Source organism: Protopterus annectens, chromosome 3.part1, assembly GCF_019279795.1.
Source record: "Protopterus annectens isolate FY-2018-M chromosome 3.part1, PAN1.0, whole genome shotgun sequence".
Classification (NCBI taxonomy): Eukaryota; Metazoa; Chordata; order Ceratodontiformes; family Protopteridae; genus Protopterus; species Protopterus annectens.
This window is the reverse complement of record NC_056732.1, coordinates 33,117,876-33,142,172: the sequence shown is the minus strand read 5'-3', so window position 1 is coordinate 33,142,172 and position 24,297 is coordinate 33,117,876. Positions and strand designations below refer to the sequence as shown.

The following is a 24,297-nucleotide window of genomic DNA, read 5'->3' as shown; positions in this document are numbered from 1 at the left end:
GAAAAGTCGAAAGAAGAAGAAGAAGAAGTCATATCCTTTATTTCTTTGAGTACATTATCCTATTATTGTTGTCTGCTGTATTCATTCCTTCCAAATGTTATTCCTAATATATTTATATATTTTTTATTGAACTCAACACCTCCTATCATACTTCAAAACCAAATCCTTTGCTTTTCACCTTATTTATACTTAAACCAATTTTTTAAAAATGTATACTTCTTTTTTCATTTACTTTTTCCATCCATACTTTATTTTTAACAATTAATACAATATCATGTGCATAATTATACATTATTGGCAATTGTACTTCCTTCATCATTTTGTATCCACTGCTACTTGACATTTTATTAATTCCCTTCACTATTACATTCATAACTAATGAGAAAATTACACTACTAGCTGGGCAGCCCTGCTTTATTCCACATTCTCTTTTTATTTCTTCCCCAATCCAGCCATTTACATTTAGTTTCACATAGTTCCTTTCATAAACAGATTACATTACTTGTAATACCTTTTTGCTTATATTATATGCTTGCAAAATTCCCTGTAATGATTTATATTGAATATTATCATAAGCTTTAGTTATGTCTCCTATCATAACCTTTGCGTCTACATTTTTATTTATATCATCAGTTATTTCTCTTATTATCCATAATACCTCTTGACTTCCTTTTCCTTTTCTTCCAAATATGTTTTAGTTGCATATTCTATCCATTTTTTTCTGTAACCTTTTTGTTATTATTCTTATAAAAAAATTATAATCTGTATTATTCAAAGTTATAGCTCTCCAATTTTTTATCTCCTCTTTATTTCCTTTTTAAATATAAATTTTATAACCATTCATTCATAAATTCTATAAAAATTAGTTTTGCCACTGTTTCATTTCTTTATACATGCCATATTCAATTCCGTCCAGTCCTGTTGCAGAATTCATGTTAACATCTTTCAGAATTTCATTCATTTCTTTCATGGTTACTTTTTGCTCTAAATACTCATTATCCTCCTTATTTAATGTTTCACCTTTATAAATTTATTCTATGTTTTCTTCTCTCTTAACAAATAATTCCAATACATATTGTTTAATTATTTCATATATTCCTTCTTGCTGTCTTATGTGCTTACCTTCCTTATTTTTAATTCTCTTATTATTTTCTTTCTTTTATTATTTTACTCAGATATGGTGCTACCTCTTCTTTCTTTCCTTGTAAACAATATTTTTGCTTATATAACAAAATGTTAATTTTAATTTGATTCATTTAATATATTTCTCTTTCTTGGAAATTTTCTTCTCTAATAAGTCTCTAAATGTTTCTTGACTTAATATCTTATATCTCTCTTTTTCTTTTCTTCTTTTCTTCCTTATACATTCTAAAAATACTTTTTACATTTTTCTTTAAAATTAAGCCACCAAGCAGTCCAGTTCTCATAAAAATCCTTCATAGTCATATGATTTTTCCATAATTCCACAAGTTCTTCTAAATCTAATTCATTGTCTCTTTCTTTATTTTCCTATTCTTGTATATTCATCTTTAACCCATATTGCTACATGATCTGAAAATCTAGCATACTTAATTCCTTTTTTTATAACTTTTAAACTGTCAGATATTAAAAAATAATCAATTTCTGTCCTAATTTCATTCCTTTTATAGGTCCAGTGGTTATTCTCCCATAAACTTAACTTTCCACCTCTCATAATTTCTTTAGCCATTTTAACATCACAATTGCTCTTATTTTCCCTTAAAATACAATTAAAATCACCCACCACTATAATGCCCATATTTACAGAAATGTATTCAAGAATATTTTTAAACATCATTTCTCTCTCTTTTTTGTTACATATGCATATAAAGTTATAATTCTATAAACATATTTTCCATCTCACGTGTATTAACATAGTTTGGCCTAGTTCCACTATGGTTACATCTAATATTTTAATGCTTTCTTGGCATAATATACATATGCCCGAGCATGCTTATTTCCCCATGTTCCAAACTACCACACATTTCCAAAGTTTTTCAGTTTGTGTTCTTTCTTCCTCTGTTAATAATCTGATATATATATGTTCATAGGTTTATAGATTGGTGCTAGGCTATCTGCCCTAGGGCCTATACAAGCCAAGCCATAACAATTCCCTGGATATTTCTTCCCACAATATTTACTTCCCTGGACCGCTGTCTAGCAGGGCAACTGACGTGATCCCCGGGGTGAATTTTCTATCTCCCATCCAATCGTCAAGGTTCCTTTTGAAGACAGCCAAGGAGGCACTCTGCTTGACATGTATGGGCAGTCTATTCCAGTGTATGGGGAGTCTCTAGGTCAGGAACCTATCCCTCCAGCATCTTTTGTTCATTGTGATGACAAGATTTCTTTAAGTGGAGCATGTCCAACAGCTCAGAATTTGACATGACCTTGTATGTTAAGCAAAGATCGCCTCTGAGTAGAGAATATGCCACAGAGTATAGCTGAAGTTTTTTTAGACAGACAATCTTCAAAAACAATAATATGTGCATCTACTGCAGCACACCATTGTAATATACTTATTCACCTTTTAAGATTTTTCATACTGTTCACATTTAAAGATAATATTTTCAGCTTTTAAGAACAGTTAGTATAATAAAATGGTTATCCCTTTCCTTTCTTATTTTCTCTAAGCATTATGTTTTTGAATTTTCTTTTACTTTCTTTAACTCTTTTCCCTATCAAATTCTTTTTATTTCTTACTGTGCACCAATCCGCTTATTCCTCATTTGTGTCCTCTGTAGATGCACATATTATTGTTTTTCCTTGCTATTTTCTTTAACTTCATGTATTACCTCTTTATCAGTTACATCTTTTTGTACATTTTCTTGTATAGCACATTCTTCTATCTCTTTATCCCGTATAGCACATTCTTCTATCTCTTTATCCCGTATAGCACATTCTACTATCTCTTTATCCCTTATAACTTCATTTTCATTTTCTTGTGCATTCATTTTACATTCTAGCCATGAATGAGCAGTATTGCCACATTTTTTGCATTTTAAATCACATTTTGTTTGCATTATGTCCTTTTTTACCACATAAAGAATATGTTTTTTATCACATTCATTGTTTAAATGATCATTTCTTCCACAAAAATAAAAAATTTTTGGTTGACTCTATTTCACAAAACCCATATTACCTTGAACATTAATAATGCTAGGTACATGCATAACATTATCATTTTCCATTTTCAGTATTACTCCACATTCCCATCCCCCACTCCATAGTCCTCTTTCATCAAATACATTTTTGTAGTGTCCATTACTTCTTTACATATAGTTAACAAGTGTTCTTTCAATTCTTTTGCTTCAACTTCAATTCTAAACTAGTTCATTATTCTTTTTTTTTGTTTGTCTGTAAAAAGATTGCACGACATATTCTGACCATGGATAAATATTTTTCTTTTGTTCATATGCACCCAAAAAATTTTCCATGGCCTGCCGAGTCTCAAATATCAAGTCACAAAAAGCCTCTTTATTAATTAAAATAAATGCTCTTACCTATTTTGCTTTGACACCCAGAGGTGATATGAAAGAGTCCCAAACCATATACCTGTCCAAATTTTATTCTGTTTTACAGCTCACATGTACTATATACTTCTTTTTTGCTTCTTTTATTTCTTTTTTCATCTTTGCTTCCTCTCCCACAGTTTGTGCATACGTTTTTGTCTCTTGAACTTTTTCTGGCACAGTCTCTTCTTCTCCTTTTTCTTCTGTTTTCTCCATGATGTCACTCCATGAAATTGCTGCTCCACTTTCTGGTTCACTTTGCTTTACCATTTCTTCCAATAATCATCCCGCAACCCTCCCGATTGGAGGGTTGTAATTATGCATTTCTCAGAGGTAAATGTCTCAACTTCGAACAATCTCCTCTGAAAGTTTTCCTCTGAATCCATCTCTGTTACAGCTACAATCTCCTTTTCTTCCAATAGCACCCACAGCATCAGAAAAAACTTCTGGTAGTGATTCTACCATTTCAGCTACATTTTTATCAACCTTCACTTCATTATCAGCCAAAGCTGAATCAGCCATATTTTCTTCCTGTTCCTCCTGGCTGCCTCCGTGCCTGGACAGGAAACAGGAAGTCAGGATGTGTAATACACAAATCTTTCCCCTGACTACCAAGAGTAGGGGAAGTTCCCTGATGCCCTGCCAAAGTTTCCTCTAATAGTATAAATACCATCTCAAGTCTCCAATGAAAAGAGGCTATTAGCCTAGTAGGACAAACCTGGTCAACAAAGAATAAATAACATAAATGAATAGAATATAATGAAGTCCACAGCCTCCACCAGGGATTATCAGTGGAGACACCCATGGAAAAACCCACCCAGCAGGGATGGTAATTCCCATCCTTCCCTGTCACTCCTTCAAACACTTGAGACACTAATCCAACCTGGATTACCTGAGCCGTAGATGGGGCTTTATCCCTCTATATCACCATAATGGAGCCATGCACATTAAGGAAAAAAAATAGAACTGCTGGGTTTGTAGAGGTAAATGAACTACTAACCCAGACTGGCCACATGAAGCTTCAAATGACACTTTAAAATGCTAACAGCTATAAACTGATTGCAAGAACAGAAGAAGAACAGGTGACTGATATAGCATGCACAGATGCCATCTGGATACCTCATTCAGTGCCACAGAGACTGATCTGGGGTGTGAGTCTTGTGAGCAGTGGCAAAAGCAATGAGCTGGAAATCAAACTCTGTTGAAGGACCAAAGAGTTGGAAAAGTTAACCAGTTTGATTCACTGTGCACTAATATATCAAGGTCTGGTCATTCACCCAATGCAACATTTTACAAGAGACATGGAGAGAAAAATATAGAATAAATCTTGGTGCTTTGGTAATTAATCCAACATTAGTGGGACATTGTGCAAATATGATGGAACAGAACTTACAAAGAGTTCTTGCAAGATGTGAAACACTGTCAGAAATATTGGAAACTTTGCTCTGCAGAAAATAATTAAGACAGACATATAAACTGTGGTCTGATATCTCATGTCCTACAGCAAGACAGGAAACAAATTTGAGGGTCAGTTTTACTGATAACATAAAGTAGTTCAGGTTTGCAAAAAACATTTAAAGGAACACAGCTTCAGTCTGCAGTACCGCTAACCGTGGCTTAGGCCTGCAGTACCGCAGAGCATGGCTTAGGTCTGCAGTACCGTTGAGCATGGCTTTACTCTGCAGTACCTTTGGGCAAAGCTTTAATTTGCATTACCAGCGGGCACTGCTTCACTCTACAATACTGGTGAGCATCCCTTTCAATTGTCCAAATTTTTGTAGAATGCCTAGATTTTTGCCTCATCCTTTTGGTCTGTCCCTCATAAAATTTGTGATTTTCTGTCAAATCACTGATGAGTGAAATCACTAAATAATGATATACATTTGAGGTTAAGACTTCACATTCTTCTGAAAATGCAAGCTAATGCAAAACCTGCTATTCTAGCAATTTTATAACTTTATGAAAGCAATATTAAAAATCTGTCCCAGATGTTCGGAGGTATGTAATGGGCACTACTTCAGTCTGCAATACCACTGAACTTGGCTTCACTCTGCAGTACCACTAAGCACGGTCCACTTTTCAATATCACTCAGCATGGCTTCATTCTGCACTACCAGTGGGTACAGCTTCACCCTGCAATACCAGTGAGCACTGTGAAACTCTGCAGCACTAGTGAACACTGTTTCAATGTGCAGTCTTGGTGAACACTGTTTCACTTTGCAGTCCTGGTGAACACTGTTGTTCTCATCGTACTGGTGAATACTGTTTCACTGCTGTTCTAGTGAACACTTATTCACTATGCAGTACTGGTGAACACTGTTTCACTGTACAGTACTGGTGAACAATGTTGCACTTTGCAGTCCTGGTGAACACTGTTTCTCTCAACTGTACTGGTGAACACTGTTTCACTCTGCTGTCCTGGTGAACACTGTTTCACTCTGCAGTACTGGTGAACAATGTTTCATTGTGCAGTCCTGATGAACACAGTTTCACTCTGTAGCACTGGTGAACACTGTTTCACTGTGCAATCCTGGTGAACACTGTTTCACTTTGCAGCACTAGTAAACACTATTTCACTTTTCAGTCATGGTGAACACTGTTTCACTCTGCTGTACTGGTGAACATTATTGTACTCCTCTGTACTGGAGAACACTGTTGCACTCAGCAATACTGCTGACCACTGTTTCACTATGCTGTACTGGTGAACAGTGTATCACTCTGCTGCACTGGTAAGCACTGCACTGTCTCATTTAGAGAACTGAGGGGGGTGGCTTTTCTTTGACTAGGTAGGATGTTTTGATAGGGATGTTTGTTTACCTGGAAGGGGAAAACACAGACACTACACTGTATTGTGCTAACGTATAGTTCTGCATGGCAACATGGTGGTCAGCTTCATTACTGGTCAGTAGTATGGATTCAATATAATGTTGCATTGTTTGGAGTTGTGGACATTGGCCACAACACTGTTGTCCTTGCAGTTCCTGGGAGTACAAAGAGCTGTGAGGTGAATGCCAAAGGCAGGTCTGCACTTTACAGATGGTAATGTGAGGTGGATGGAAGTACTGTACATGGCTGCCTGGCAGCATACCACCTTGTGAACACTGCCAGCTGTCATTAAGTACTTACAGCATAAGCTGCACTTGGGAGCCAATCTTGTGTATCCATCACCTTTGAACTTTCCAGTGATTATGGTTCTATGTGGTTCAACTTTCTATTATTTTTGTCAATTAGTGTGCAGCGTGTGCACACTATTGGTGTCATGTTGTGAGGTGGACTATACTTATGCACCTTGGCTGCCTCATTAGTGTTTTCTACTGCAGGGTTTACCTTTCTGCCACTTAGCACTATTACCTTTTGAGGCTTATGCCTGCTCTTGCATTTTGTATGGTCCTTTTCACTTTGGGCACTGGTTGATAACACTGGACATTTTGTTAAATTTTGTACTGCATGTGTTGCAGATGAATTATCCAGCTACTTCTTTTCAGATAACTTGCAAGTAAGAGAAAAAAAAAATCACATGCAGGTGGTTGGTGTGACAGAGCAAGATGCAGAGGACAGGAAGAAATGGAAACAGTTGATCCACTGTGGCGACCCCTAACAGGAGCAGCCAAAAGAAAAAGAATAATGTCTGACACAGGCAAATAACTAGTGCCAGAGCCATGGAAGAAAAGTGAAAGCCAAGAAATGAAGAATAGTTTCCTTCAGGAAGTCAGCCATTCCTGATAACTATTATATTAACAACTCACCTCTAAGATTCAACCTAGTAGTATTAGTATAGCCTTTGACCATCATGTATCTACAGTAGTGCGGAATCCATTTTATGTTGTCTAACTTACAAAGGTATGGAATCTAGGTCTAAGGATGTTACTTTTCCACTGCATTCAGCATTCATCAGGCCTGTCATTGAGTACAATGACCTTCTGACATATACCTAAAAAGGCACATCCAATGTCCACAGAGGTTTCTTGCTAAAATAATACAGGGCATAAATAACATATCATATGCAGACCACCTCAATGCCCTATTCATGTATTCAGACTCCTACAAACTGTTTACGGGAGATCTACTCCTGGCATACAAGATAATGTCAGACCCCACCCTGAAGGACCATCTGCATATCCACAAAACAAACACCACCAGAATTATCGTTTCTAAAGATTTAAGCCTTGCCTGTGATATAAACAGGAATTGCTGGAGTGACACGTAAGTATTCAGGAGACTACACCTTCTCTGGAACAAGCTCCCCATCCATATGAAGCAGAGTTCTTCCCAAACCCAATTCAAGTCTAACCTGAACAATTGAATGGGGAACAGGAAATGCATCCCTAGTTTGGCACCTATGTCTCCAATGGACACAGGCAGCCTGTAAATGTTTCAACTCCCAAGCCTCTGCATACACTTATCAACTGTACAAGATCTTGTCAGAGATTTGGGATGCATGGCTAGGGTTAGAAATCTGCAGTGGTCACTAGCCTACTTCACACCTATGAACCTATGAAGATGAGAACCAGGGATCTAAACTTCCTTCAGAAAATTATCAAAACAAAGTGGAGAAATAGATATGTCATGCAGGTCTTACCTTTTCTCTGGGACAAACATCCACAAAAATTAAGCAATATGGCACACCTCTTTCCTTCATAAAGGAGTTATACAACTGGATGGGTAGCCACAATTAGACCCCTCATATGACTGACCTGTTGTTCCATAAGAAAAAGAAGAAAGGTATAAGGGCATTGGCAAGGTGTAAATGGCTACTGGGCCCAGCTGCTTAGTATTTTATATAATTCCTTCCAATTTATTATTTTTTTTCCAAATAAGAGTGTTACCAGTACCTTGGTTCCTTGCTAATTTCCTCCACTTACTTCCATACCTCCTGCTTAATTTTTGCAACCTTAGCATTTGTCTATCCCCATTGGCAGAACCGCCTTACTGCAGTCCTGCGCTGCTTTAATAATGATAACATTTTCTGTGCTTTAATGATGTAATATTCAGTACGGCCATTTACAGATGTAATATTCAGTACGGCCATTTACAGATGTAATATTCAGTATGGCCATTTACAGATGTAATATTCAGTACGGCCGTTTACAGATGTAGTATTCAGTATGGCCGTTTACAGATGTAATATTTAGTATGGCCATTTACAGATGTAATATTCAGTATGGCCGTTTAAAGATGTAATATTCAGTACGGCCATTTACAGATGTAATATTCAGTACGGCCATTTACAGATGTAATATTTAGTATGGCCATTTACAGATGTAATATTCAGTATGGCCGTTTACAGATGTAAAATTCAGTACGGCCATTTACAGATGTAATATTCAGTATGGCCGTTTACAGATGTAATATTCAGTACGGCCATTTACAGATGTAATATTCAGTATGGCCGTTTACAGATGTAATATTCAGTACGGCCATTTACAGATGTAATATTCAGTACAGCCATTTACAGATATAATATTCAGTACGGCCATTTACAGATGTAATATTCAGTACGGCCATTTACAGATGTAATATTCAGTATGGCCGTTTACAGATGTAATATTCAGTACTGCCATTTACAGATGTGACAGTCAGTACGGCCATTTACAGATGTAATATTCAGTACGGCCATTTACAGATGTGACATTCAGTACGGCCATTTACAGGTGTAACATTCAGTATGGCCATTTACAGATGTAATATTCAGTACGGCCATTTACAGATGTAATATTCAGTATGGCCGTCATTATCTTCCTTTGTGGCTCACATCCAAAATACTAAAATTATTGAAACTTTTTCCAATATATATATATACATGTGTGTGTGTGTGTGTGTGTGTGTGTGTGTGTGTGTGTGTGTGTGTGTGTGTGTGTGTGTGTGTGTGTGTGTCTACTTCTAAATACTGTAATTCCACAATACCAAAGACCAGAATATCGAAACAAGAATCACGAAACTGAAAATCCTGAACTGCGTAAGTATTCCCAGGACAAGTAAACACTTGCCCAACATGGGGAATTATGCCCTTTCTCCAATGTAGTGCGATCCCGGAGTTGGTATATATAGTTGGGGGTGTGTGAGGGGGTGCGTCCCCCCTCCCTAGGTGGGGTTTAGATAGTGCAATGTGTTTTAATGTTGTGTTGGGCAAGTTATATATATATATATAAAATATAATGTGTGTGTGTGTGTGTGCATGCATTTACATACATATTTACAGAAATGGACAGATATGCTGTGAGTTAACATATGAACACAAAATCCATATAGGATATAGACATATACAGATATTGTACAGACAGAGAGAGAGAGAGAGATAGATGTCAGTTCACAATTCAGAATACACCCCTCCATATCACAAAAATGTTTCAATTACTTTCAGCGCTGGTATTAAAAATGCATGAATGAGCTGTACAGACAAGGTCCATTGCCTTGTGGGACGTGTGTATATTGATGAAAATTAAAAGAAAAGCCCAGGTGTAAATATAGCCTGAAATGTGTTCAGTGTTAAACATTCTTACAAATTAGTGCCTCTTATCAACCTTGGTTGGTCATCCTGTCCTATCTCGCTCTGACTCCTTTTTTACTTTCCTTGGTTATATTTTCTGTGGCCAAACAGCCCTAACAATTGCACATCAGCATTGTAGAGCTGCAGCAAAACCACTGGTAACTAGCATCCAATGTACTCTGAGCTGCTCATCCTGCCTTCTGTAATTATGTAACACACTACAAACCCACTGCAATGGATGTCTTTTATGTTCCTTCATTTCTTTTTGTCCAGAAGTGGATCTTTCCAGAAGAACAAAGTGATTTATCAGAAGACTTTTGATTGCTAGGACAAATGTCTCTAGATATGTCATCATCTCATCCCATGAATTCAGTGGGGTCAGGACTGCAGTTTAGCCCTTCACGTTCTGAGTTGTTTTCCTAGTGTAGTGCCAGGGCTAAGGAGCACCTTTTGATACAGGTGTCATTTGCTGTATATTGTCTTATTTTTTATTTTAAAGCTGGGAGGGTGGAAGAAAAAAGAGCTTGTATGTAGCTGCAAGATGTATTTGTGGTAAAAGAAGGGTATCATGCTTAGCATAGATTCAGAAAGTAGAAACTGTATGTATAAAAATGTCAAAATGCACCTCACAGGTAAAACAATTACTCACAAAACCGAGATTCTGAATAAAACCTAATACCTATCAAATGTTACTTGTCATAAACATGCAACTTTCTGGAAAATGATGTGCTGTCAGCATTTAAAAATGAAATGCATACTCTGAATTATTAAACCTATCACTAAATTTTACAGCAGCTAAGGGAAAAACTAGTTGCAATCTTGGAGTGCTTTTTTTACCCTGTTCAGTTTACAAAAGTTGTATAGGAACTGCCCAAAGAGATTAATTGCTCTCTGCGTTACCCTTCTTTATGGACTGCTCACCTTTTCTTCATGAATAATATAACCCCTAGTAAAATGATCACGAACAGAAGCATCCCAGCAATGAATCCAGCAATTTTGACAGTGTGGTCCGATGGCTTCCTAGGTTCTGCTGTATCTGTTTTATGAGTTGTAGCTCCTGAAAGAAGAGGTGTCAGAGGGGAAGAAAAAAGACAAAAAGGTATAATATATCTATGTCTTGTATTCCAATGTAAAATTGATCAAAAACAGTAAATGTTAATATTTTGATATGATGAGACATATGCAGAATAATGTTACATGACTGTAATTGTCACATTTTTTTCATAACACTATGACACATACAAATGTACACCATGTAGTTTAAGTACTTCCACCTTTTGAAAGTACACATCCAAAAAGACACCGTTGTGTTCATTATATGTATCTGCAGATTTCCCCTGTTTCTTGCCACATTAACACTTGCTAAACACAAAACAACTGTCACAAGCTTTTATCCGAAGTTGATTGGCTGGAACATTTTTCCTCAATTACACTTTATAAATGAAGCAGTAATTCCGTAACATATTAACTCCAGCACCTGGAAAACAGAGATAAGCTCATTTGCCATGCATTTCAAAAGCAATTGTTTTTAATACAATAGAGTTTCTTTTGCCTTCAGAAATCTAAATCTGGGTCACATCTGGTGAGTAAAAAGACTCCTTCTAAGCAATTTATTCACAAAGTGGGAAACAGCTGATGATCACTTTGCTTGCATCCGCATTTAAAATCTGTTTAAATGAGATAACTAGTGCCTTCCAGCACCTACTCTCTTAGCTCTCCCCGGATTTGCTTGTCTAAATGCACTGTTTGAACTGTTTACTGTATAATGTGATGGAATGTCAAATCCATGCCCGATGAAATACACATTTCTTTAGCTAAAAGACTACAGGATGCAAAACATTTGGGACATGTTCTACAGTGAATTTAACCAAGTTTGCTATTTCATGAATCATGCAGTTATTTATTTAATCAAACAAACAATATCAGAAGCCATATGAAGAGCCACTCTAGTGTTTGAGTGCTGTTAAGTAATCTGTACAACAAGCATGCATTTGTGATCTTAAATACTTTCATATTACATCATACTGTCCTGATAATAAACTCAACCAATATGCTCCTTTGAATGTATTGTCATTCCAAGGGGTAGTAAAACAGCTGATCGGTGTTTTCCACTGAATGCTGTTTACATGGCTGGACCTAAGTAAAATGGCACTCAGGCAGAGAATAATTGATTTTGCATTGAAATGCAGATGTTCCACAAGCTAAATAAACGTTAGTGGGAGTGCAAGGACAGACGCCACTTCCATTACAGTATGGGGGCTCATTTTCTAAATCCATTTTCAGTTTTAAAACCAGTTTTGCAAACTGCTGAATGAAAGGGAGTACAGTGGCTTTTTGAGCAAGTTTTATTAACTGATCTTTTACTTTTAGACAGTGCACCCCTTTGGTGTAATATAATGCTGAAAGGGGACAGAAAACTTTCATATGATGAGTGCTTGGGAACATTCCCTATCAAGGAAGAAATCCTCAAAATAACTGCATTTGAGCTTTTCATGATTTGAAAAATGAAGATATGTGCCCTTGAGTCTAAACTTAAAACTGAGGCCACCTGCCCCAGATAAAAGACTTGACTCTGTGGTCTTCCTGTCTCATCCAGTGTCACTTCACTGAATTTAATCTGTGGAAGTGTTTTTCAATACAGAAGACATAAATTAGACTTGCTATATCCCCTTCTAACTTTCATTTTCATAACACCCCAAAAGTAAATGTAATCATAAATCTAAGCATGTGTACATCCACAACAGAAACTGTGTTTTAAGTGTATGTACTGTAATTCTTTGATTTGTTGAGTGTGGCTTTCACACAATAATAATAAATATATAGGACATGTTCCTATAAGGCATGGATGCTCTGTTAAGGTTCTAATACAAGCAGTCTAGTTCCAAATGCTTGATGACCACTGTTGCAAAGGCAAGGACTTAAGCACTTTATAGCTTACACAGGCTGTCTCTCATGCTTGAACTCTAACATCAATACATGCAAAGCAGCTGTGGGGAGGGGGGTGAAAGGGAGAGGATGCATAGATTAGGGCATCAATCGGGAAGGGGATTAGTTTAGGGAGCAGAAGGAGAGTTTTAGGGTTAGGGAGTGGGAAGAGTGTTTTAGTTTAGGAAACAACTGGGGAATTAACTTTAGGGAGCGGGTGGGGTTTTAGAGTTAGGAAGTGATCAGGGATTTTTGCTTTAGGGAACGGGAGTGCAGTTTTAAGGTTAGGGATCAAGAATTCCAGTTAGGAACTGGGTGGGTATTTTAGGGTGAGTTAAGGCTCAGTTAAGGCTTTACAGTTTCATAAGGTCAGGTGTTAGAAGGCTAAGTAGCTAAGTAACATTAGGCTAATGGGGGTTAGGCCACTTGCTTTTTCAAACAAGAGGCAGTGATCATGTGTGTCGCATGCTACAAGTATACAAGCACTTGTGGTAAACCTTTTGGGGGGGGTCTACTTAAATCACTTGAGTCCCCAGTGTTGGATGCCATTGTTTCAAAGCCATGGACCTGAGAATCCTTTAGCTCATATAGGCTGTCGCTCATGCTTGAACTCAAATATTAGTATGTGCAAAGCAGCTGTCACTCTTCACTCAAACACATTATTTGAGGTCAAGTGAGGTAAGTACTGTAGTGGTGGGGAGGCAGCCAGAGGGGGTGGGAGTGTAGATTAGGGCAGCCATCATGAAGCAGATTTAGATTTACAAAGCAGGAAGTTAGATTTAGGATTAGAAAGCAGGAAGGGAGTTTCAGGGTTAGCGAGTGGAGGGTTGCTTAAGTTTAAGGAGTTACTGAGGACTTTAGGTTTAGGGATGGAGGCCGGGGTTTCAGTTTAGAGTTTGATTTATGACTTTGAGTTAGGGAGAGCAGAGCAGAGTTTTTGCTTTAGGGAGCAATGTTGAATTTTAGCATTAGAGAGACAGAGTATGAGCACTTGTACTAGACCCATTAGTGAAGGCCTGACATTACAGCACCATTGTATTTACAGCTATTCATATCACCACATGACTGCAATTTTTTCTGCATTTTCTTCTGCATTAATACTGTATTAAAATCATTTGCTGTAAATCTCCTCCCAATGTCTCATCTTCCCTGGTAAGGCCTAACCATAAATCTGTCTCCTTCAAAATCCAAATCAACTCTGTAATCATATTAAAACCAGTTAGGCACTATCTCAAGACAACTTATCTTTTATTAAAGTGATGGTTTGTCGGGCCCTCCAAACCCTGTGAAGACAGCAGTCTATGCTAAATTGCTTTCAGAATCTCTGTACAACCATGTCAATGGCTGCATAGAGACTGCTGAACCTACTAGAAGTGAGCCCAGGACTGACCCCAGAAATAAACAACCCTGGCGGCATCCCAAATTAAACAGGATATATAACAAAAGGAAAAAAATTATGGCAAAACTCAGGAAGAGTAATTCCCATAAAGATAAAAACTTTTTCATCACAGTAAATACAAATAAGAGGGTAAATTAGGTCAAGCAAAGCCACCTTTGAGGTTAAGATAGCCTCCCAGGTAAAATATAAAGCATTCTTCAGCTATATCAGAAACCTCAAGGGCAGCAGACAGCAATGTGCTGAACTGGTAGTTAATGGTGCCACATTCACCAAGCCTGGTGATACAGCGAACCTGTTATAGGACAATTTTAGTTCCAGCTTTACCCCCCTCTCACCCCCAACCATCCTCCAAAAATACCCTCAAACATAACTCCTCCAGCTACAGCTAGGGACCATGTACTGGCTGCACTCACTAAAGCCAAGTACATGGCTTCAATGGGCCCTGATAACATTCCAGGATGCCTCCTGAACAGTCTAAACTATACCTTATAAGGACCCCTGGAGTCATTATTTAACTATAGTCTAAATGGAGGCTTTGTGCCATGTGAATAGAGGACTGCAATGATTATCCCTCTTCATAGGGGAGGACATTCAACAGATCCTGGAAAGTTCAAACCCATTTGTCTGTCTAGTCTTATTTGCAAGACCATGAAATTATTATGGAAATTATCAACATGGACATATGACACCTCCAGACACTGGATACAGCTTAGTTTGGCTTCATCAGAAGAGGGCCATGATTACTGAATCTGGTGGGGTTCTTTGAAAAGGTCACTAAGGCAATGGATGAGGGGAAACTGGTGTATACTGACCACCTAGATCTGGCTAAAGCATCAGCCATTGTCAGCAAAATTTACAAACTAGGTATAAACCCATTTATAACACTCTGGATACCTAGCTGGCTCACTCATAGGACCTGGGAGGTTAGAATCAGTGAGGCCACTTCCATAAGGAGCCCAGTCACCAGTAGAGTCCCCTAAGGATCTGGACTAGGCCCACTCCTCTTTGGCATTTACTTCTCGGACGTCAAAGCCAATGTCAAAGGCCTCTGGCTAACCAAGTTTGCAGATAATTGCAAACTGGGAGCACTCATTGAATCCCTCCCAAGATGAGAACACCCTTCAGAAATGTCTAACACAGATGAACACTTGGTGCCAAACCCAATACCAAGAAATACATTATAGCACCTTTTGGGAAGTCAGCCACCCCAGGTAACTATGTCATCAACATAAAATCCATAAAAGTTGATTCAGTAGTCAAGGATCTGGGAACTCATGTAGATAGTAACTTAGCCTTCAACCAGTAAGTGTCCAGGCTAATAGGAAAATCCTGCTATGTTGCCCAACTTATAAGCAAGGACATGGCATCTAGGTCCAAAGAGGTCATCACACCACTGTTCTCGGCCTTCATCAGACCAACCATAGAGTATACTGCCCCCTTCAGTATTTACCTGACCAGACACATGCAACAAATGGAAATCCACAAAGGTTCCTTACAAAAAGAAATCAGGGAGAAAACACAATGCCCTTCGTTGATTGCCTCAAAGCCCTGTCTCTTTATTTAGTTTCATACAGACTTCTGAAAGGTGATCTTTGTCTAGCATGCAACGCATCCCTGAACCCTATTTAGATAAACCTTTTGCACATCTGCAAAACAAACAGCATCATAAATACTAGATTAAAAGATATAAATTTTGCTTGTAAAATAAATAGGACAAGTTGGAGAGACACATATGTTTCTCAGAGAATTCCCATTCTTGGGACCAGGTTCCCCATCCATGTGAAGCAGAATTCCTCTCTATCTCTACTTAAGTGCTACTTGGACCAATGGATGGGTAACTGAAAATTCATCCCTATTCTGGTGCCTATGTTGCTGATGGATAGAGGCAGTCAGTAAACCACCCTATATATAAATCAAACTTGTGGGTCACATTTGGGTTGCACAGCTAGGCTTATAAAGGCCATAGTGGTTGTTTGGCTACTATGCACCTATGAGCCTATGGACGGTACTATGTAAACTTTTAAAGGGTCATGGTGGGACTATAAGACTCCCAAAGGCAGAAATTAAACAAATGCAGTCCCATTTCAATCCAGAAGGTTCGAAACAGGGGCTTAAAACTACCAACCTGCACCTGCAGTTTGACCTTAGATTTGAGCAAAATTATGGAATTGCAGCCAAAGAGTGAATGTTGGCTTATCTATAAGCCATTGCAATACAGGAGCCAAAACAGCATGGTTTCACATCGCTAAGGCCATGCTAGGCTAATTAAGTAACAAATTATTTTATTGGTAACTCTAGAGGTAAATCGAAGAAGAACTACAGCAGTGGCACACTTAGGGTAACTAACAGCATTCGATATAGTACTAGCAAAAACGTGAATAAATAAATTAATCATCTTTGGAATGTCTCAAAGGGTGATAGCAAAGGTAAGACAGTGAACAGACACAAGGAAACACTTTCACAATTAATGGAGTATTCTCGTGAAAAGATAACGACCAGCCAGGTTGTCAGTACTAATGCCTTTCCTTTTCATTACAGGTATAAGTCACATTGCATAAGATCTGGAAGGAAAAGCATGCCATCTTGTGATGACACAAATATATGGTTGTTACTCCAGGTTATATAGCAAGGATGGAAAGGGACTTTGAAAAACTAGTTGAGTATCTCAAAACATGAAAGCTTAAATTCCCTGCGGAGTCGTGCATTTGTTAATCAATGATAAACACAAGGAATATAAACATCATAGGAAACAGGAAAGCAAGTATCAAAGGACCTATAGTGCTTATATCATGTGATCTAAGGGTTCTGTAGTTCTTATATCATGTGATCTAGGGCACCTATAGTGCTCATATCACATGCTCTAAGGATCATATAGTGCTCATACCACATGATTAAAGAGTCCTATAGTATTCATATCACATGATCTGAATCCTATAGTGCTCATATATTATGATCTAAGTGTCCTATAGTGCTCATACCACATGATCTAAGGCTCCTACGGTGTTCATATCACATGATCCAATATGTCTTATAATGCCCATATCAAGTGAATAAGAGTCCTATAGTGCTATAGTGCTCATATCATGTGATCTACCAGTCCTATGGTGCTCATATCACGTGATCTAAGGGTCCTATAGCACTCATATCATATAGGTTCATAGGTTCATAGGTTCGTACTAGGCTATCACCCTAGGGCATTTATAAGCCTAGCCAGAGTGTGTGTGGCTTTCACCACCCCTTAGGATGAGAATACTATGCCCATTTAGGGTTTAGTTTACTGTGCCTCTGTCTAGTAGTGACACAGAGATGACCCCCGGGGTAAACCTACGATCTCCCATCCACTCGTCAAGATTTCTCTTGAATAGAGTTAGTGAGGGGCTCCGCCTGACATGGATAGGGATTCTGTTCCAGAGTGTAGGGAGCCTCTGGGTTATGAATCTGTCCCTCCAGCATGTCCTATTTATTTCTGTGTTGAGGTTTAAGTCTCTTGCTCTCATGGCTCTGATGGATTTGGATTTTCTGAGGTGGAGCATGTCCATTAATTCCGGATTGGACATGGCCTTGTACGTCAGGCACAGATCACCTCTGAGTAGGCGGTATGCGACTGAATAGAGCTGGAGTTTTTTCAGTCGGGCAGCATATGACATATGTTTAAGACCCTTTATCCTCTTGGTGAGGAACTTTTGGGTTCTTTCCAACTGCTGCAGGTGTCGGGTAAGATACATCCCAAATGGGGCATTGTACTCAATCATTGGCCTGATAAGAGAAGAGTACAGGGGCACAATGACCTCTCTTGATCTAGATATTAAACCCTTCATGATAAGGTGGGCAATATAGAAGGTCTTCCTAACCACTTTGGCAATGTGAGTGTCAAATGAGAGGTTACTGTCAACCTGGGTCCCTAGGTCCCTGATTACCTCTTCCGTACTTAATGGATTACCACCTATGTGGTAATTTGTGGGTGCCTTGTTTTTCCCAAAGGGTATGACTATAGATTTTCTGGCGTTCAGCTTAAGGCCATGGCTCTGGCACCAATTATCCGTTTCTATGAGACCTCTCTGAAGGATGTTTGTGTCTGCTAGTGTATCAATTATGGCGCCCAGTTTGCAGTCATCTGCGAACTTTGTCAGCCACAATCCTCCTATGTTTGCCTGTACCTCTGAAAAATAAATGCCGAACAAGAGGGGTCCCAGGACTGAGCCCTGTGGGACACCGCTTGTGACTGGCTTAGAGTCTGACATAGCTCCAGCAACTTTGACCCTGTGGGTTCTGTCCTTGAGCCAGTTTGCAACCCGTCTTGTAACATATGGGTTTACATTTAAGCTGGTGAGTTTGTCTATGATGCCCGAGTGGGGTATTGTGTCAAAGGCTTTTGCAAGGTCAAGGTAGGCTGTGTGAACTGCCTTACCCTCATCAATGGCCTTTGTGACTGTTTCAAAAAAGTCGACCAAGTTCAAAAGGCAGGATCTGCCCTTGACAAAGCCAAATTGGGTAGCATCCAATGTCTGTAGGTCCCCAATGTCTTTGTTTATGAGTTCCATAATGATCCTCTCCATAGCTTTGCAGATCAGGCTCGTCAAGCTTATGGGGCGGTAATTTCCAGGGTCCATAGAAGCACCGCCTTTGTGAAGTGGGACCACTGTTGCCGTACGCCACTCTTTGGGTATGTATCCTATAGTAAGGCTAAGATTAAACAGCAGCCTTGTGTGTGGGTTTAGTTCCTCTTGGAGTTCATGTAGCACACAGCCCAGGACACCGTCCGGTCCCACTGATGCTGTGTTTTTAGCTTTAGAGAGGGCGGCTCTGACCTGGGCATCTGAGATGTTAGGGAGGCTACACTCTGCTGGGATGATTATTTCTCCTTTTGGGGGGTATTGGGAGGAGAAATTTGCACTGAACCTGTCTGCCAGAATGTTGGCAATGTCAGTGGGTTCAGTGTATTTTGTGTCATTTTGGACTAACTCTGAGCATATCTGGGAGTTTCCACCCAGGTTTCTAACATAGCTAAAGAAGGCCTTGTGATTGTCTTTTGTGTCTTTTGCGATTTTTCTCTCAAAGTTGGCCTTGGATGATTTTATGAGTGATCGTAGTTTTTTGCTAGTACTGATCAGAGATGCCTTCCCTTTTAGGGATTTTGCTCTGTCATGTAGTAGCTTCCTCCTCCTGTTGTAAAGTTTGTTTATGGCTGGGGTCCACCAGACCGGGTGCCTGCCTTTGGGGGAATGGGTCTTGGTTTTATTTGGGACTGCATGATCCATGCATTCTTGAAGGTGCCCGTAGAAGGTATTTGTAAAGGATTCAGCAGTGTGGGTTGTGGTTTCCACTGGCCCAGGGGCCTTGAAGGATACCACTTCAGTCTTAAGAATTGTGAAGTTGGCTTTTGAGAAGTTCTTCACTGTGGTCTTTTGTGCAGGGGGTGGGGGCGGGATGTGGATTTCCAGTGAGATTAATTTATGGTCTGATCTTACCAAAGAGGGATATACTTCTGGTGTGGAGCATTTTGTCCCCATGTTTGTGATGATCAGGTCTAGTATATTGTCTCCTATAAGGATCCTATAGTACTCAGATCATGTGATCTAAGGGTAAACTTCTAGAATGATGAAGCAGGCCAGAGAAGAGGTGAGTAACTGGAAAGCTTAGGAAGAGGCAGCAGGAGGAGAACATGTGTCATTAATGTCTTAATTTTCAAATATCGTAAGTTTCCATCTGATGTACTGCCTGCACTTTGGAAAACCTCATTTATTCCAAGACATAGACAAGATACAGGCAGTGCAGAGGATGGCAAAACACGTGTGTGATCTTCATCAGTAGCCATATATACAGCAAGATAACAACAGGTTAATATGCAAACTCCTGAGTGCAAAAGACAAGTGAAGATATGAGAGAAACAGTTAAATATTTCAAGGGAATCTCTGGGATGTACAGAATGCAAGCTCATCAATCATTTTATGACAAGGTACAGGAAAACAAGGTGCCATCGTTTAAAGACACAAGGTGAAAGGTTCAATGGAACTAGGCCTTTTATGGAAAAGGGATTTTGGATGATTTCAATAATATTCTTAGAGAGATAGTGGCATAAAATGTGACCAGATTCAAAATTGCTTACGGCTGCTGTAAAGTAATTGTAATGCTGGGTGACTGAAAATGGAAAAAAGGTGTTGGTCACGTTAAATGTCCAGAAGGCAAGAAAATGTGTGAGCCAGCTATGACAAGTGTTCCTCTTCGGCCTTCAAAATGTGCACTTCTTTCTGACCACCTTGGTTATCAGAGCTCACTTGTTGGGACCAGTGGATGACTACATGAGAGGCTAGTGACTCACACTTATTCTCCAGTAAGTAAATGACATAGGATCTCATCTTCTTAGCACACACTTCATTTACCTGTCTGAACTGACATTTCAAGAATGAAAATTAAGTTGTTAATGTTAAGCACATAGAGAATTTAGGAGTCACAAAGTGCAGGAAGTACCCATTCAGGTTACCTGTAAAGTATGCTGAATCAGGCAGACAGTTCAGTAAAACTTTGCTTATAACATAGAGAATTCCAATCAGCTGTCTGACTGTAACCTGTGAATGGATGCCAATAAATTCACGTTGAGAATGTAACTCGGGAGGTGAATCCTGGCATCCATGCCAAAAACACATCATATTTGGTTATGATCAGACAGCCGATTATAATTCTTAGGAGGTTTATAGGTTCATAGAACGATACTAGGCTATTGGCGCAGAGGCCCTTATAAGCCTAGCCAAGAATTTCACCCATGTTCCCACAAAGTCAGCACCTGTTTTCCCTGTCCAGCAGGGACACAGGTGGGATCCCAGGGGTATATTTTCTGTTTCCCATCCAGTCGTCCAGGTTCCCTTTAAAAACAGCTACTGAGGTTCTCCGCTTGACATGAAGAGGGAGTCTATTCCACAGATAGGGGAGTCAGTGGGACACAAATCTATCCTGACAACAAGTTCTATTAATATCACAGACCAGGTTGAGGCCTTGTGTGCAGGTTGCGTGTGTGGAGTTTGACTTATGGATATGCAGCAACTCCATACAGCCTTGTATACCACCTCTGAACAGTCTGTCCGAGACTGAGTATAGGGACAGGGTTTTTAGCCTATCTGTATAGGATAGGTAGGACAGTAGATTTGTATAAAATATAATACCAGAAATAAGGTTCAATTAAAACCACAAAGTAAACAATGATAGCGAACAATACAAAGGTTAAGCGCTTTCACCTAGACTACTGCCAGGTTTTAATTGGACCTTATTTCTGGTATTAAATTATGTTTTATATGAATCTACTGTCCTGCCTGGCCTGGAGTTTCTGTTTATTTTTTTATGGGACTGTGTTTTTTGGACTTTTTTGGACTGTATAGGATAGGTGTTTGAGACCCTGGATTTTCCTGGTCAGGGACCTCTGTGGTCGCTCCAGCTGCTGCATGTGCTTGGCAAGGTACATCTCGAAGGGGGCATTGTACAAGATAATGGGTCTGATAAGGGAGGAGTACAGGGATGTCATGACAACCTTGTACCTGGATGAAATACCTTTACTTAAGAAGTGGGCCATGTAGAAATCCTTCTGTACAACGGAGGCAACATGGTGGTCAACATTCAGGTTGCTATCAACCTGGGTGCCCAAGTCCCTCATGACTGAATGCATGCTTAGTACATTGTTATTAATGTGATAATTAGTGGGGATGCCATTTTCCCCAAAGAGGATAATGATGCATTTCTTGGCATTCAGTTTGAGGCCGTGCTTCTGGCACCAGTCAATAGTTTGAGTATGGCCCTCTTGGAGGATGTTCACATCACTAGGGGAATTTATGACAGTGCACAGCTTGCAGTCATCTGCAAACTTGGTCAGTCACAGACCACTGGTTTAGGCTTGCACCTCAGGAAAGTATATCCCAAACAGTAGATGCCCCAAGATCGATCCTTGGGGTACGCCACTTGTTACAGGTCTACTACTAGAGGTGGCGTCCCCTATTTTTACTGAGTGAGTTCTATCAATGAGCCAGTTAGCTACCCATCTGGTAACATATGGGTTGAACTCTATCTGGGAGAGTTTATCTATTATGCCTGAGTGGGGAATAGTGTCGAAGGCTTTGGCTAGGCCAAGGTAGTAGGTGTGCACTGTCTTCCCCTCATCCACGGCTTTGGTGAATGTTTCGAAAATGGCGACCAAGTTTAACAGGCATGATCTCCCTTTGCCAAAACCAAACTGCATGGGATCAAGCATTTGGAGATTGCCAATGTCCTTGTTTATAAAGTCCATGATAATGCGTTCCATGGCATTGCAGATCAGGCTAGTTAGGCTGATGGGCTTATAATTGCCTGGGTCAGTGGATGCTCCACCTTTGTGTAGAGGGATGACAGTAGCTGTCCTCCACTCTTCTGGGACAAAGCCGGTACTCAGGCTTTGGTTGAATAGGGTGTCTAATGGAGCTGAGAGCACATGCCTGAGTTCATGTAGGACACAGCCACACAGCCAGGGATGCTGTCGGGTCCCATGGAGGCTGTATTTTTTTACCTTTGAGAGGGCATTAATGACCTGCTCCCTGGTGATGAGGGGAAGGGGGTAGGTGCTGGGGATGTCCTGGTTTACTGATGGGGATGACAGGGGGGTGAAGTTTTCAATGAATTTGTCTGACAGCGGGTTGGCTATATCTATGGGGTTTGTGTATGTGGCATTCTTGACCACCAATTCAGGGCAGATTTGGGAGTTCCCTTTGAGACTGTGGATGTATGTAAAGAAGGCCTTGTGATTGTCCACAGTGAATGTGGCTAATTTGGACTAAAAAGTTAGCCTTACAGGATTTCACCAGTGACCTTATTTGTTCATTCAGATAAAGAAGAGCTTGCTTCCAACTTGGCACCTGCTCCTTCCTGGTCCTGGACAGCAATGTTTTCCTTTTATTATAGAGTCTGTTTATTGCTGCTGTCCACCAGACAGGTTTACTCTTCCTTGAGGAAGATGATTTGGTCCTGTCAGGTATTGCTGAGTCCATACAGCTATTTAGGTGCTCATATAGTTTTTTGGTGTAAGCTTGGACATTAGTGCTAGTTCCAGCTAAAAGGATGGCGGCTGTGAAGCTACTAAGCTGCTTATACCCGCTCTCAGGAAGTTGTAGTCAGCTTTGGAAAATTTTTTTTGTTCGACCCTGGCAAGGTGGGGGGACAGGGGAGATGGTGACTTTGAAAGTGATTGCTTTTTGGTCAGATCTTACCAAGCAGGATGACACTGCAGGGGTGCTACAGTGACTATCTTACCAAGGAGGATGACACTGTAGGGGTGCTACAAATGCTACTCATGTTACTTAGTATCAGGTTCAGGATATTTTCACCTCTTGTGAAAGTGTCAACCAGCTGATCCAATGCATTGGCACTGACGAAGTTGAGGAATCTCTGGGCATTCGTGTTTGTAGAGCAGGGAGATTTATGTACTCCATGCACTACTCATTAGAGGAAAAATGGGAAAAAGCATGAAGTGTGCACTATAAGATGACAGCATCACTCACTCACATCAGTTTGCCCATTATCAGTTACACACATCCTGCTCCTGACAGACCGCTAAAGATAGACATTCGCTGAATAATAATGACAAACTAACATAAGCCACAGCAGTACTAGTTTTAAATGGATTTCAGCAAGTACAGCACATCGTGTGACACCACTCCTGACATGACACATCAATCACTGTTGTTTAGTAGAGATGAAACAAAGAGGAGGGCTAAGTCACTTTTATTAACAAGTGGTCTTTGTACTCATCAGTTATAGCCACATCAATTACTGTCCAAATTACAGATGCCTAATTGTTATAAAATAATGATAATAATAATAATAACAATGTCACATTAATAATCTCCTCTTACTTCACACAAATGCAGACTAAACAGTGAAAGCTACATAAGCAAATTCTTAAATTGACAGGCAAATGCTGTCTCCCACATGGCAATAACAGT

The 24,297-nt window shown here is 39.6% G+C and overlaps 1 protein-coding gene across 8 annotated transcripts in view; it reads right to left on the bottom strand.

Annotated features, from left to right (window-relative positions):
• The window catches only part of PTPRM (protein tyrosine phosphatase receptor type M), a 4,358,319-nt gene that overhangs the window by 1,345,145 nt on the left and 2,988,877 nt on the right, over positions 1-24,297 (bottom strand). For all 8 annotated transcript variants that reach the window (XM_044066519.1, XM_044066517.1, XM_044066518.1 and 5 more), the window contains one exon: positions 10,939-11,074. In XM_044066519.1, coding sequence (XP_043922454.1) covers positions 10,939-11,074 — 136 coding nt within the window. The remainder of the gene's footprint in view (positions 1-10,938; positions 11,075-24,297) is intronic.